At 44.1% G+C, this 16,699-nt stretch overlaps 1 protein-coding gene across 1 annotated transcript in view; it reads right to left on the reverse strand.

The window, feature by feature from the left end:
* Positions 1 to 16,699, reverse strand: part of ELAPOR2 (endosome-lysosome associated apoptosis and autophagy regulator family member 2) — a 185,788-nt gene that overhangs the window by 52,820 nt on the left and 116,269 nt on the right. The window contains exons 11-13 of the mRNA XM_069765167.1: positions 12,538 to 12,628; positions 10,710 to 10,806; positions 9,997 to 10,134 (exon numbers count right to left, since the gene is read on the reverse strand). Of these exons, the coding sequence (XP_069621268.1) occupies positions 9,997 to 10,134; positions 10,710 to 10,806; positions 12,538 to 12,628 (326 nt within the window). The remainder of the gene's footprint in view (positions 1 to 9,996; positions 10,135 to 10,709; positions 10,807 to 12,537; positions 12,629 to 16,699) is intronic.

Consider the following 16,699-nt stretch of genomic DNA (forward strand, 5'->3'; position numbering starts at 1 on the left):
AAGGGACTCGTTAAAGATGAGACCAACAGCTGGGTCGCACCTCTTCCCTTCAAAACCCACAGACCACATCTACCGAACAACAGAAATCAGGCATTACAACGTTTCTCCTCTCTCATTCGTATTCTGCAAAAGAAACCAGAGATGAAAGATCACTTTTTCTCCTTCATGTCAAAGATTTTTGAAAACCGTCACGCAGAACTAGCTCCCACTCTCAAAGACTCTGAAGAATGCTGGTTCCTACCCATGTTCGGAGTATACCACCCTAAGAAACCAGGCCAGATCAGAGTCGTGTTTGATTCCAGTGCTAAATTTAATGATGTCTCCCTGAATGACGTTCTGCTGACAGGACCAGACCTCAATAACAAACTACTGGGTGTACTTATGCTCTTCCGTAAGGATTCCATTGCCTTCATCGCTGACATCCAGCAAATGTTCCATTGTTTCCTTGTGAGAGAGAGAGACAGGAACTTCCTAAGATTCTTCTGGTACAGAGACAATGATCCTACTAAAGAAGTCACAGAGTATCGCATGAGAGTGCACATCTTTGGCAACAGTCCTTCACCTGCAGTCGCCATTTACGGACTCAAAAGGTCGGCTCAGGAAGGAGAAGCAGAATACGGAGCAGATGTCAGACAATTCATAGAAAAGGACTTTTATGTCGACGACTGTCTAAAAGCCATGCCTTCAAATGAGACTGCCATCAGTCTTCTCAGGAGAGCTCAGGACATGCTTGCCTGCTCGAAACTTAGGCTTCATAAAATAGCCTCAAACAGCCAAGAACTCATGGAAGCGTTCCCTTCTCAGGACCTATGTAATGGTCTCAGAGACCTGGACCTGGGGTCAGACCCCGCACCAATGCAACGCAGCCTCGGGCTTCTCTGGAATCTACAGTCAGAAACTTTCACCTTTCAGGTCAGTCAGGAAGAAAGACCTTTCACACGTAGAGGCGTCCTGTCTACCATCAACAGTCTGTACGATCCCTTGGGTTTCGCAGCTCCTGTTACTATACAAGGCAAGGCCCTACTAAGAGACTTAACTAGGGAAACATCTGACTGGGATGCACCTCTGCCACCTGATAAGAGGATCCAGTGGGAAGAGTGGAAGAACTCGTTAGCAGCACTCTCCAACTTGCATATGCCAAGACCGTACACCCCTGTGCCATCTACTGCGATACAGAGCCAAAGACTGTACGTATTTGCAGATGTTTCTGTCAAAGCAATTGCCGCTGTTGCCTACCTCAAAACTGTAGACTCCAAATGTCAGTGCCACATTGGTTTCGTCATGGGAAAGGCCAAACTCGCACCACAACCAGAGCACACTATACCCAGGTTAGAGCTTTGTGCCGCAGTCTTAGCCGTTGAGTTAGCGGAGTTCATCGCATCCGAAATGGATATCGACCTGACACAGGCCAAGTTCTACTCAGACAGCAAAGTAGTCCTGGGATATATCCACAACGAAACCAGGCGATTCTACGTTTATGTCAATAACAGAGTGCTACGAATCAGGAGATCAGTTCACCCACAGCAGTGGCATTACATACCCACAGACCAGAATCCCGCAGATCATGCAACTAGAGCAGTTGACGCAAGTCGACTAGGAAGCACAACGTGGCTCTCTGGACCAAAACTATTGTACATTGAGGAATGTTTTCCAGACACCTTCGAACTTGTAGGAGAGGACTCAGATGCTGAAATCCGCCCTCAGGTGTCTACACTACATACAATGACCTCTGTTATCCAGCTTGGATCTTGCAGGTTCGACACATTCTCAAGTTGGAAGTCACTTACTCGAGCCATTACCTGCCTGACACATATAGCTCGCTCATTCATGGCTACCAGAACTTGTGGCACAGAAAAATGTAAAGGTTGGCATCTTTGTAAAAATACCTACGTTACCTCCGACTTAGAGTTCTCTAGAAATCACATCATCCTCACTGTTCAAAGAGAAACCTACTTTGCAGAAATCCAATGTCTTACTAACAAAGCTCCAATACCAGTGAGCAGCATATTGAGAAAACTCGACCCATTCATCGACAACAGCGGCCTACTGAGAGTAGGAGGCCGACTCAAAGAAGCTGAGATGGAGTTTGTGGAGAAATTCCCTCTTATACTTCCCGGAAAATGTCACGTTGCCTACTGAATCGTACAACATTACCACAATCTGGTCAAGCATCAAGGAAGACTATTTACAGAAGGAGCAGCAAGGCTTACCCACGAAAGCCTAATCACCTTCATGGCTGAAGCTGCAGCTATAATCAATGCAAGACCCCTGGTTCCAGTTCCTAATGACCCTGAGGAGCCCTTGTTATTGACTCCAGCTACTTTACTTACCCAGAAAACAGGACTGTCCAGTGCCCCTCCAGGAGGATTCGACGCTAAGGACCTCTACAAGCGCCAATGGAGACAGGTACAAAGTCTTGCAAATACTTTATGGGACAGGTGGCGCAAACAATATTTGTCTACCCTGCAGCCACGTACGAAGTGGCAATCTACTAAACCTAATCTGAACATAGGTGACCTTGTTCTTGTGAAAGACTGTCAGATTCACCGGAACCAGTGGCCACTTGGTCTAGTTACCGCAACGTTCCCAAGCAAGGACGGCAACGTCCGCAAAGTTGAGCTAAGGATGACCAAAGGGAATGAACCTAAGACATTTTCCAGACCGGTATCTGAACTGGTCCTATTGTTGCCTTCGGAAGAAAGGAGTAGTGACATCCGTTGATGCCAGACGGGGAGTGTTCTGTCTCCGCCATCTAATATTGCTACCCTGATTATCTGTTTGCGTAATTGCAGGTTTCTCAGTATGGATGTTCATACCTTTATTTGTTTGTGATGCTTTGGCTCCCTCTAGCGGTCAGAGTTATGTTGGCAGTTCAATCTTGTTTTTGTATTATCCATGTCTGATTCTCCTCCTCCTTTGCAATGCATTATGGTAGCTCAGCCTCCATTTCCCTCCATTTTTCCTTTCACTTTCTTCGGTTTGCCTTCAAGGAAAGACGCTTCACTTCATCCCTCTTGCGATTGCATTGCCGGTATGTCTTTATGCTTCCTATAGATATTTCTGCTCTATATTAGCTTAGTTTAACCAGTTGTACTCCTAGTTTAGTCACTAGCCTTCTAAATGTTATGCATAATGTATATCATGTGTATTATGTATCTTTTCTATGCCATGCACTGATTCTATGTATATCATTGTTCACAGTTTCACCGCATCAATATACCACTACGTTTAATAAAGCACAGACTCAACCACAGTCTCCTTATTGGACCCCGGTATAGCGGTTTAGCTGACTGTATAGCTACGTATGAGCCTGCCTCAGCTAGTGAGGACAGAACAACCTTTCTTACAGTATGGTCAATATACAGATATTCTTGACTTTAAAACAATGGAATGAATAAGAAGGTGGACACTAATACGTTCACACACAACCAGATACCTGTAATTCCATATTTCACTCCTTTCACTGATACTACCTACCAGTGGAGGTTGGCAGGAGGCGAGGTTGGATTGTAGATCCCAAACTGATCTCAAGGACATGTCTCTTGTAATGTACTAACCAATATATCTCTATGCAAGTAATTGCCTGTTAATGATACTGTGAATATTGTTCGTGTGTAATTTTTCTGTGATAATATTTTTTTCCGTATATAATTCTGTTAAGTGAATAAAAAAGAATTAGATTGTTGATCCCGCCTGTTATCTCCACTGTTGCATTCAGATCACCTGCTTTACATTTGGTGCAGTCGGCAGGATGCAAAAATCTAGTGCAGAAAAGGTGTATCAGTCTGAAACCGGACTCACCAGGGGAGGCATTCCCCTCAGATCTATGCTTAGCAATATAGCAAATTTTAAGGTTGACAATGTAATGATGTGGGACTGGATTGAACGTTTGATAAGTATGTAACATTTGTACCTCATGACACCTGCCTTACAGTCAGAGTTGTTGAATTTGGATGAGGAGGAGAGGCAGACGGTCATGTTCAGGCAGCCATGAGACCATGATACGGTAGATAAGGTGATCAAGATTTTAGAGGACATGCACGGTGATACAACTGATTTACGCACTCGCCTCTTTCTTTGTTTCAGAGAGAGGGAGAGACAATTACTCAATACGCGAGTTGAGGAGGTAACAGCCCAGATAACCAAGGAAACCGGCAGTAAATAAGGAGGACCAGGTGCCCTGGATTAAGTCTTGAGAGATCAGTTGGTTGCAGGCCTGAAAGAACGCCTGTGCTATGATGCCAACATGAGCTTCCTTGAGGTCGAAGCAGAAGCTAGAGTCCAAGAACAAGAGTGTGGCGAGAATGGTCCGAAGCCAAGCAGTATCCACCTTGGGGTACTCAATGCTAAACCAGACTAGGCCCGTGAATTACGGCAGGAAATGTGAGAAATTAGAGAAGAGCTAGGGTGCATAAGAAAAACCCATGCAGCTATCCCAGAATCAAATCCCATACCCTGGGATGAAGAACGATTACAGAGATAGTATCCCTCTCTCAGAGGACAACGATACAGACCAAGAAGCCCACCAGAGAGGCTCAGATTTACACCTGTGGAAAAATAGGACACCTGTCGAGGAGTTGCCCCATGTGAGACAGTCATGACTATTGGAGAGTGCCACACCTGAAGGATTTGATCCTTGAAGAGGAAGAGCCTTCCCCAGTTTGTAGTGGAGAGAGAAGGTAAGCAAGTTGCAGAGTGACCACAGAGGACCAACAGAGACTTGGAGGAAACGGAATAGTGAGCAATTGGAACCTCACCCAGAGCAAGGGGGAGCCGTGTCGCAGAATGCCGAGAAGTGAAGGAGATGGCATAATTTGACTGCAGGGAGATGTCTGCATTACCCCGGAGCTTGGAAGTGACTTGGGTGGAACCACTGTGCACCTCGGACGTTGAAGATGATGGCGGCCCAAGAGAAGAGGTGAGGTAGGACTCACTCCTATTGCACAGGTGTTGGGGACAGGGCGCTAATGCAGCTGAAGGAGGTACCATGCACAAGGGTGTCACTCCATGTTCAGGATGGCTGTGGGGCTGGAGAGATCCAAGGCCTGCAGCCTGATGGTGAAGTTCAGTCAGGTGACTTAGTGGAGGAGGCATACCTCCCAACCGTCCCTCATTGTGCGGGACTTTCCCGGATTTGACTCTTTGCCCCGCTGTCCAGAGCAGGATGCTCTCATACCTGGAGACAGCAGGAGAACTCCGTCACACCCCCTTTTGTTAGGCCACGCCCCTTCCCCATGTTCCTGAGTCTCCCAGAGTCACTGTTCAGAGAGGGAGAGAGAGGGAACACTTCTAGTTTGAGGTAACAGCGGAACACAGCCTGGGTGCGGGCGGCAATGTAAGCAGACCAGTGTGAGTGGACTGGAGCTGCTAATTATAATGCCTGGCTAGTGGAATTGTGCTTGGAATGAGTGGGGCTGAACAGGGAGGGACGGACACACTCACAGCCTCCCTCTGTTTGCCTCCCTGCTCAGTGCTCACTGCTGTGTTATCTGCAGATCAGTGTGAGTGAGATCGATGACTCACTGACATGTCTGAGACTGGAGACCAGTCAGTGCATTTGAGGAGGAGCAGCTGCAGCTCCCTGGGAGAGGGTGACAACACAAAGCTATTGTGGCTGCTATTTCCCCCCCCACCCCCGCATAAAAAGGGCTAAACCAAAGCCCCTGTGACAGTCTGACACTGTAATGTAGCAGAGCCGTGTGTGTACAAGGTGTATGGATTGGAGCAGCGTGTGAAAGGTGTATGGAGCAGAGTCGTGTGTGTAAGACGTGTACGGAGCCGTGTGTACGGAGTGGAGCAGCATGTGTACGAGGTGTGCGGAGCAGAGCCATGTGTGTACAAGGTTTACAGAGTGGAGCAGCGTGTGCAATGTGTATGGAGCGGAGCCGTGTGTATATAAGGTGTATGGAGCTGAGCCGTGTGTGTGCGAGGTGTGCGGAGCAGCGTGTGTACGAGGTGTGCGTAGCAGAGCCATGTGTGTACAAGGTATACAGAGTGGAGCAGCGTGTGCAATGTGTATGGAGCGGAGCCGTGTGTGTATAAGGTGTATGGAGCTGAGCCGTGTGTGTGCAATGTGTACGGAGTGGAGCCGTGTGTGTGCAAGGTGTATGGAGTGGAGCTGTGTGTGTGCGAGGTGTACGGAGTGGAGCCGTGTGTGTATGAGGCGTACAGAGCGGAGCCGCATGTGCAAGGTGTATGGAATGGAGTCGTGTGTGTACGAGGTGTACGGAGCAGAGCCGGTGTACGAGGTGTACGGAGTGGTGCCGTGTGTGTACGAGATGTATGGAGAGGAGCCGTATGTGCATGAGGTGTACGGAGTGGAGCCATGTGTGTGCAAGGTATACTGAGAGGAGCAGCGTGTGCAATGTGGATGGAGCGGAGCCGTGTGTGTACGAGGTGTACGGAGTGGATCCGTGTGTGTATGAGGTGTATGGAGCGGAGCCGTGTGTGTACGAGGTGTATGGAGCGGAGCCGCATGTGCAAGGTGAATGGAGCGCAGTCATGTGTGTACAAGGTGTACGGAGCAGAGCCGCATGTGCAAGGTGTATTGAGCGGAGCCATGTGTGTACGAGATGTATGGAGAGGAGCCGTGTGTATGAGGTGTACGGAGCGGAGCTGTGTGTGTATAAGGTGTATGGAACGGAGCCGTGTGTACGAAGTGTATGGAGTGGAGCCGTGTGTGTACAAGGTGTATAGGGAGGAGCCGTATGAGGTGTACGGAGCGGAGCCGTGTGTGTACGGAGCGGAGCCGCATGTGCAAGGTGTATGGAGCGGAGTCGTGTGTATACGAGGTGTATGGAGCGGAGTCGCATGTGTACGGAGCAGACGCTGGCTGTGTCAGATCGGAGCAGATATTGCTCCTCGCTCTCACACGGACTGGCACAGGAGACACGGAGGTCTTTATCAGTGGCATATCACAGCTGCAGCGACGTGAGCAGTCAGCGGCGCAGCTGGATGACACCATTCAGCGCCGTGGGTGTGGAAGCTGCCGGCTGCTGCGAGGGAGCGCGGTGAAAGGTGTCTGTGTGTAGTGATGGAGAAGGCAATGATGGGGGTGGGGTAACCATGTGTGGCCAGTATACTGTACCCAGCATTATGTGTGGCCATTATTCTATACCCAGCATCGTGTGGGGCCATTATACTGTACAAAGCATAATGTGGCGCCATAATACTGTATGGACCATCACGTGGGGCAAGTATGCTGTACGCAGCATCATGTGGGGCCGTTATACAGTATGGAGCATAATGTGGCCAATGGCCATTGTACAGTATGGAGCGTCATGTGTGGCCATTATACAGTATGGAGCGTCGTGTGTGGCCATTATACAGTATGGAGCGTTGTGTGTGGCCATTGTACACTATGGAGCGTCGTGTGGGGCCATTGTACAGTATGGAGCGTCGTGTGTGGCCATTGTACAGTATGGAGCGTCGTGTGTGTGGCCATTGTCCAGTATGGAGCGTCGTGTGTGGCCATTGTACAGTATGGAGCGTTGTGTGTGGCCATTGTACAGTATGGAGCGTTGTGTGGGGCCATTGTACAGTATGGAGCGTCGTGTGGGGCCATTGTACAGTATGGAGCGTCGTGTGGGGCCATTGTACAGTATGGAGCGTCGTGTCTGGCCATTGTACAGTATGGAGCATCGTGTGTGGCCATTGTCCAGTATGGAGCGTCGTGTGTGGCCATTGTACAGTATGGAGCATCGTGTGTGGCCATTGTACAGTATGGAGCATCGTGTGTGGCCATTGTACAGTATGGAGCATCGTGTGTGGCCATTGTACAGTATGGAGCGTCGTGTGGGGCCATTGTATAGTATGGAGCGTCGTGTGTGGCCATTGTACACTATGGAGCGTCGTGTGGGGCCATTGTATAGTATGGAGCATCGTGTGTGGCCATATTTTTTTGTTTATAATTATTGTTTACGAAACATTGTGATCAGAAGTGCTAAATAGGTATGGTTGGGGCGTGGCTAGTTGTGAAACGGGTGTGGTCAGAGGTGTGGCCTAAAATTTGCCCCTCTTTCCCTTCCTCGAAAGTTGGGTGGTATGGAGGAGGTCACTGAGCCCCATGGAGAAGAGTCAGACATCGAACTTCCGCATAAGGTACCTGAAGTTTTGAATAGTACTGACAAGAAAATTCAAGAGAAGCCTGGAAGAACTCAGCTTGTCCACACTTGCATCCTGCCCATAAGATATGAGCATAATGATTTTCCCTGGTAAAACGTAGTGCAAGCAGATGCAGGAATGGGTGCGAAAATTGTAGGCTTCTGGCCCACCTCCGAAAAACATTAGGGGAACGAGAACTCTTCTCACCTGAGTACTGATGAGTTAAAGAACGGAGGAATGTAGAGAGATGTACAAGAGAGATTGAGTAACTGTAAGCGAACACCACCATCTGCTAGTCAAAACTGAAAGTGAAAGCAAAAAAAAGAAAGAATTGTGTTAGCAGGAACCAAGAAGGATGTACATGGTCCCCAGGGGAAGAGTTTAAAGGATGACACAAGGTCAGGTGATAACTGTGTCGCAGTAACTAGAAATAAAAGGCCTGGCCATGCTGAGAAGAGGCAGTTGGCACCCAGGGAAGTGACCGTTGGTCCTGCTGCAGCTCCAGCAGCCGTTACAGTTTGGCCGCAGCCGTGTGCACCAGAAAGGACCAGACTCAGACGATGAAAGTCAACCACCGATCAAGGAGACACTCATCAGCGGTCAAGTACCAAAAAAGCCCTGAGGCTACCCGGCCAGAGACCCGAGCCTGGGCCAGAAAACGAGGAGACATGTGGTACGGGCCGATACTTTAAGCAGAGACTTATGGTCCCGGGTGTGGGCAGGGAAGAGACTCCAGATGAGACGGGGTCTGGCTGATGCTAAAGTGGCCCAGAAAGTGTTATTAGACTTTGTCAGGGCCCCAAAATTTGCAAGGGTGCCCTAGAGACTCTTCCTGCTAAATATGGCGTTTATCCTCTTCCAGGTTAGACCAAGGTTGGATTGTAGACCCCAAACTGAACTTTATTCTCTTGTAATGCACTAACCAATATATCTCTATTCATGTAATTGCCTGTAACTGATACTGTGAATATTGTTCTTGTGCGATTTATCTGTGATAATAATCTTTCCCATATTTAATCCTGTAAAGTGAATAAAGTAGATTGTTGATCCTCCATGTTATCTCTGCTGTTGCATTCAAATTACCTGCTTTACAGATGGAGGAAAGATAATAAATTTGGTTTTGTCCACATTGAGTTTTAAAAAGTGTGATGAAAAGAAGGAACCTATAACTGATAGATACTCTGGGATTCTGGACAGCAGAGAGGTGACATCTTGGCTAGAGAAATAGACTTGAGTGTCGCCAGCATATAGGTAGAACTGGAAGCCATGGGACTTTCTGAGCTGTTCCTGGCCAAAGGTATAGATGGAAAAGAGTATTGGTCCCATGACAAAGCCTTGAGGGACACCAACAGAGATAGGATGGGATGAGGGGGTAGTATGGGAATGAGGCACTAAATGAGCAGTTAGTAAGGTATGAGGCTATTGTGGAGGGCCAGATCTTTGATGCAAAGAGAAGAAAGGATTTGTAGTAGGTGGAAGTGATTAACGGTGTCAAAGGCAGAGGAGAGGTCTACAGGGAGTGCAGAATACTGTCAGTTAGTAAGATGTTAGATATTTTGATTATGGCAGTTTTAGAAGAGAGGTTGGGACAGAAGTCAGATATGGTTATGAATGTATCTGTGTGATATTTTTATGCGCGTGTGTGTTTTATGTATTTGTGTATGTGTGTATGTACTATACAATGTGAGAACTCTCTATCCTTTATAAAATCACTTGTATGCTTCTAAGCAAAAGAGAATCATATGACAGATAATAATCTGAATCAGGGATCAAGCCATAGTTCAGACCTTCAACAAATGTTATAATGCTCGACATTGCAATGGATGGTTATAAGGTGTCTCAAAATTTTTAAGTAGATGCTTGTAATAAACTGATCACTTCTAGAAAACTTACATCTTCAGCTTGATTGGTCCTCTGAAACGCCCAGGTAAACATGTATGTGGCATTTTTTGATATGATGTGAGTGTAGGACTGCTTTTCTCTGTTTCCTCCCCATGACTCCACCACACTAGTAGTCTTTCTGTTAACATCCTGTAGGTGTAAAGCATAATCATAAAAAAGCATTCACTGCTTGGCTTAATAAATAAAACCATTATTCAGTTTATCAGATTTCACCAATGCAGAATAAGTCACTATAATGTTACCCATCTAGTAAGCTAAAATGCAATGCAACACAGAAAGACATAAAACTAACTGTAAATATGATGATTAATGGGAAGTACATGGGAAAATGAATACCAAAGACTGTGGTGCAGTCATACATTAGAAGAGAAAACTCATATTGACACAGCCTGACCGTTTATTACATTTTAGAATTGTTCTTATAATTTTAGGATTTATTGCCAGTTTCTCAAACTTGCTTCAATTGAATTATTCCCTTTACTCCTCGTGCATATTCATTAATAACTTGCATGATTTGGGCGATTTTACATTTTCTACAATTGCATTGGGGTCGAAAGGCTGCACTAAAAAACATCTCTATTGGAATGCTACTTTGTTACAAAAGTGAACCTACAATGTAACCCACTGCTATATGCTGTCATTGTATGTCGTGAACAACAATGTACCTACTAAACCACCATGAGCATAATCATAAAATCACTCACCGCCATGAAGTACAGCACACAGTCAGCAGAACACTTGGTATCAAACACAAAAGTGATCCTGCCCATTTCTGCACCATTTGCTCCTGATGTTGGAAGTCTGAAAATTGAAATAATTAAAATGTAAGAAGACTTTATATTGTCAATGTGATTGATAGCATATTTTTAGCTGGTTTAAGAATTTAGCAGCTAAGGTAGTACAGCTGAAAAAAAAAATCAAGCAAAATGACAAATAATAAATCCCTGCACCGTCTGATATATTAGAACTCATTCTTCGCTCAGCACAAGTTACGCACATACTCTGCTCAGCCCCACCATCATGAGGATGATTCCATCACTCTGTCCACCTGGATTCTATGGCAGGGTAAGTTCATACATAGCCAATTGGCTCCAGAAAATTTCAGGAAATCCACAAGAATGTACGGTATATGGAAAGCTGCAACTAGTCGTGTGGATTTTGGTGTGGATCTGACACTGATTGTGGAAAAAAAAACATTGTGCAATTAAAAAAAACACCAGGGCGTAACGGGAGGAGAGTACAGCATTTACCGTATATTTTATTTTAAACTCTATAGAAGGTGATTTTTGTTTTGTTATTGATCTTGCTGTGGATTTTGAGATTTGTTGTGAATTTTGACTTAACCATTGAACTTAAAGGGAACATGACACCAGGTTTTCCCAATATAAAATACGGCTACCACCTCTAAAGTCTCTTTTACAGCAGTCTAGTAAGCTGTATGTAAGTCCCCAATCCCCTCTGCATCGCACAAAAAATATTATAGACTCATCATACGACGCGGTTCAGTCCAGTGGGCATTGCTGGGCTGGTTTTGCTTCTGTGCCTCCTCACTACTTGTAGTCATGGTCTTCTTGCTTGCTTCATGTCATGTCCTACGTCATCCACACATTATCCCCAATCGCATTCCTATGCAGACGTACTCCGCTCTGCACTGCAGAGGTCAGAGCAAAGTTCTGTAATGTGCATACACCGGGAGATGCCAAAGAGCACAGATAACCCGGAAGTGATGCCAGCGCATGCGCACTGTGTAGGAGCGCAATTTCGGACAGTTGTGTGAATGACTTGGCACGCATCATCCACATGAAACAGGGAACAAGGAAGGCTACTGTGGCGATAGAGGAGGTGTCGAAGCAAGACCAGCGGACCGGACCGCTGTCTATGAGGGGATTATAAAACTTATATTTTGGGCTATACTGAGGGAATTGGGGCATTATATACAGCTGGCTAGACTACTGTAAAAGAGGGATTAAAGGTGGTGGCTGTAGTTTATATTGGTAAAACCTGGTGACAGGTTCCCTTTAAGAGGGAAATCTGCAATAAATCCAAATCCTGTGAACAATCCCTGAGGCTTAGTTCCTACAATGAGTATTTGGTGCACTTTTGATGTTGCAGATTTTCTGCACCAGTTTGCTAAATTACGTTTCTTGCATTTTTTTAGTCAGTTTTTAATTGTGTTTCTTACAGGTTTTTTATTTGTTTTTTTTTTCTACTGCATTTTTGTCTCCTTTTGATGTGGCATATTATAAATAAAACTGCGTTGTTTTGGATACTTCATGTTGCTCGGCTTTCATAAAACTTTATTGATAAAGTCATGTGCATATTAAATGCGCAAAAGCACAGTGGGCATGAGAACTCTATAAATCCCGTCCACTTTGCTGGAACAGTAAGATGCTGATTTTTTGCGCAGCCAAAATATGTTGCGTTAAAAAAATACTCATCGTGGAAACTTCAGTTCTGTCTTTCTCTTCAAACGCATTAATGTTGGAAACTGTATTAATATGAACTTGATTTAATATACTTCTTATAGCTTACTTGAATCCTGGAATATGCAAATTTAGAAGCAGGTAATCATTGTCAGATCCACCGGCTCCACTCTGGACATGATCTCCCGCAACTTCCCAACCTGTGCAATACACAATTCAATGTACAGTTATTAAATTTAAGTCAAGACTGGCCCAAAAAATAAGAAAATGGAGCAAGATAGGTTATAGAACAAAATATTTAGGATATATTCATATGTGACAGATACGTATGAGGATACATGCCAATCCTATTAGGTAACGGGTGCCCAAGAAGGGTTCCACATCCAATAGATAAAAAATAAAAAGTTCTTGGCAATACAAAATGAAGATGACATTTTCCTTAGATTTTATTGTAAGGCAATCCAACAAAAAACTGTTAACATTTCGTTTTTATAATTGGATCTTCACCAGACATGAACTGCCATTGGTCAAATAGGGGATATAACCAGAGGAGAAGTGCTACAGAAAGGCGACCTTAGTCGCAATGGGTGAGGCCCCTCTGGTTATATGCCCGTTTGACCAATATCAGTTTGTAGCTGAAGAATATCCAATTATAAAAAGGAAACGTTACAGTTTTTTGTTGGATTATCGTACAATAAAATCGCAAATTATGTCGATGATATTTCTGCGCCTATCTAATACAAACTATAAGCATCTCTAAAAGTCTATTTGTAATCTGTATTGTGGACACACCCTTAGGTCTCATACAGATCTCCATTTTTCATGTCCGTTTTCTACCCATATTTTTCTGCACGTGGTGCTCATTATAAGCTATGGAACTATTCACATCTCCATAGAATTTTAAAGGAACCAACTGTTATCTTCAATCTGACTAATGGGAAAATCTATCTTCATGGAATACAGATTTTACACATGAACTTAAAGTGAAAAATCAGTTCAGAAATACAGCGCAGATTTCTCTGATACATTACACAGTTACTTATTTTCATGTGTAATGTTGATTTATAAACTTAAAATTAAAATGATGGTTACTGTCTAAGCTACCCCTCTAACGGTATTTTCACATTAAGTCTTTTTCAGATGGATTCCACGCCAAAATCTTCCGAAAAATACTCTCAGAAATACATGTGTTCATTATTTTCAGCATTTTTTACGTAAAAATGACTTACTGTTGATATGTTCAGACCTTTTAGAGTATTCTGCTACAAGTCTCCAAAGACACCAAGCAGCTCTTCTTCTAGCATTTTCTGCTCAGAAGACGCTCCGTACTTCACAATCCAAATGAATGGGAAGGGTCAAAAGACACTTGGAAGATGCACTGGCATCTTTTGGATAATTTTTCCAGCATCTTTACTTCTAAAACTGCTAACAGTTTCCTCATTATTTAATGGAATTAAAAAAAATTACCAGAAAACACCAATAAAAAAAGGACACCTTCCGAAAACCATGGGAAAGCACTACAAAAACTTGATGACATCCAAAAATGGCAAAAAGATGCCCAGGTAAGGATAGAAAAAAAACTACAAAATCGACGCATCTGGAAAAAAAAAAACACGATGGCATTTCATAGGCGTCTTCTTGAAAAACACAAAAAGACGTTGTGTACACATACCCTAATTCCAAAGGGATTCACTGACATCGCCTCTTGTAAAGAGGGACAGATTTGCTTTAACTAATAATTTAAGTTTTAATATATATCACTCTACATTTGTTTTTCATTTTAGAAAAAAAGCTGTTTTTATTGACTGAGACGTAAAATAAATTGGCCAGCAGAGGGAGATATTCTATCATAAACCACTTCAGAGTTTTGGTCCTCATCTATGAAGGCAATAAGGCCATTTAAAGGGGTTGGTCAAGATTACATTTTATTTGGCCACAATGTTGTATCTGTATAAAACAACAAATACAGAAATACTCCCCCCTCTCAAGATCTAGTGCTGCCTCTCCTTGACAGACTGCAGTGCTGATATCACGACTACTGTGCACACGACCACTGCAGCCAACCACTGTACTCAGCGACTAGTGCTGTTTATATCAGCATCACCGCTGAGCCCAGTGATTGGCTGTAACAGTCACTTGGGCTCAGGGCCACCATCAGGACATTACTGCCCTTACTGGTGTATGGGGCCCAGTGAGCAGAAGCTTCTGCCGGTTCAGTTAAAATCTATTGCCATCCTGCACAGCAAAAGTTAAAAGCTTCCAGCCAATCAGAAGTCGGCAGCTGACGTAGGAGCACACTTTGTCAGCATATGCTGTCCCTGCCATACGCCGGCGAGTCCACGCCTCAAATGGATGAGGAAGAGGTAACCGCTGGACTGCGGCTAAGTGAGGAGAAACTTTTTTTTTACTTTTTTGTATTAAAAGCCATAATATGGGAGCAGGGCGGGAGAGACATGGTGGAAGGATAGGAGACCATATGGAGTCAGGAATAAAGACACTTGAGGCCAGAAATGAAGACACTGTGGGCCAGGAATGGAGACACTGTGTATAATGTCACTGGTGATCACTCTTTTACCTGTACACTATACATTACATACTATATACAGAGCGCTCCTGTGTATAATGTCATGGGTGGTCACTCTTTTTCCTGTATGCTATACACTATATACAAAGTTCCTATGTATAATGTCACTGGTCATTGCTATATTATCGGTCCACTATACACAGAACTCCTGTGTATAATGTCACAGTAATCTCTGTATTACCTGTACACTGACACTATATACAGAGCTCCTGTGTATAATATAACTGGTGATCACTGTATTACCCATACACTGACACCACTATGTACAGAGCTCCTGTGTATAATGTCACTGGTGATCACTGTATTACCAATACACTGACACTATATACAGAGCTCCTGTGTATAGTGTGACCAGTGATCACTGTATTACCTGTACACTTACACTGTATACTATGGACAGAGCTCCTGTGTATAATGGCACTTATAGCAATATTAGTATTGTATTTTATTAATGATCAGTATTGTAGTATTCAATCACTATGTGGTGGTAATATGTGGTCTGGTCATGGTGTGGCGGTATTTGTTCCCTTTATACGGCATTATTCAGTCACTATGTGGTGGTAACATGTTGTCCAACCACGGTATGGCGTTATTTGCCCCTTGTATGTGGTGTTATTCTGTATTACTTGTACACTTAAATTGTATACTATGGACAGAGCTCCTGTGTATAATGGCACTTATAGCAATATTAGTATTGTGCTTTATTTATTATTAATGATCAGCATTGTAGTATTCAATCACTATGTGGTGGTAATATGTTGTCTGGCCATGGTGTGGCGGTATTTCTTCCCTTTATATGGCATTATTCAGTCACTATGTTTTGATAATATGTTGTCCAGCCACGGTATGGCGTTATTTGCTATTGTTATTCAACTGAAACTAAGAGCACTTGTGTGTTCGAAACGCGTACAGTTTACACAGGCACTCTCCTTCCGGTATATCCGGTTTTTGTATGTCTTATAGCCTATTTCTATTTTAAATGAATACTATTAAAGTTAAGTGATTTTATCTCTTGGAGCTGGATTCCGTTTTTTCCACATGGCGTTATTTGCCCCTTGTATGTGGTGTTATTCTGTCACTATGTGGTGGTCAGGTCAGTAGTTGTCCCTTGTATTTGGTATTATTCAGTCACTTTTGGGTGGGAATATGTGCTTCGGCCATGATGTGAAGGTATTTGTCCCTTATACGTGGTATTTTTGGTCATTTAAAAAAAATGTATGCCATACATTCCTTTGAAGAAAAATATACCTAAAAAGATGATTGCGTATTTTAAGAAATTTTTAATAGGTTAGAGTAGAGTAGGGCTGCCAGAAGAGTCTACTTTATCATGGTGACAGGCTTAAAAAAATCTTTTGAACAAAACAAAAGCTGATGGCTATGTGTGTGATATGGTGTTTGATGGGAACTGTTAATGTGTGATTGGTGAGGACGTGGTGCAGAAGTGGAGTTTTTCCAAGAGAGTGTGGTTGGACTGTGTATGTTCAAGCGGTGGAGGAGGAGCTGGAGTGGAGCTTGGGCAAAGTCTCAAGGGGGCCCGAAAATTTTACCAGTATGGGGTCCTGAAATTCCTGGTGACAGCCCATGATGTGCTACAGTTTTGACATCACTACTGCAACCTGCCAACAAAAATTGAGGAAGTGGCACCGAGGAGTCGTAGGACCTGGGAAAGGTGAATATTGCAGCGCCT

The sequence above is a fragment of the Ranitomeya imitator genome, chromosome 4 (assembly GCF_032444005.1).
Source record: "Ranitomeya imitator isolate aRanImi1 chromosome 4, aRanImi1.pri, whole genome shotgun sequence".
Lineage (NCBI taxonomy): Eukaryota > Metazoa > Chordata > Amphibia > Anura > Dendrobatidae > Ranitomeya > Ranitomeya imitator.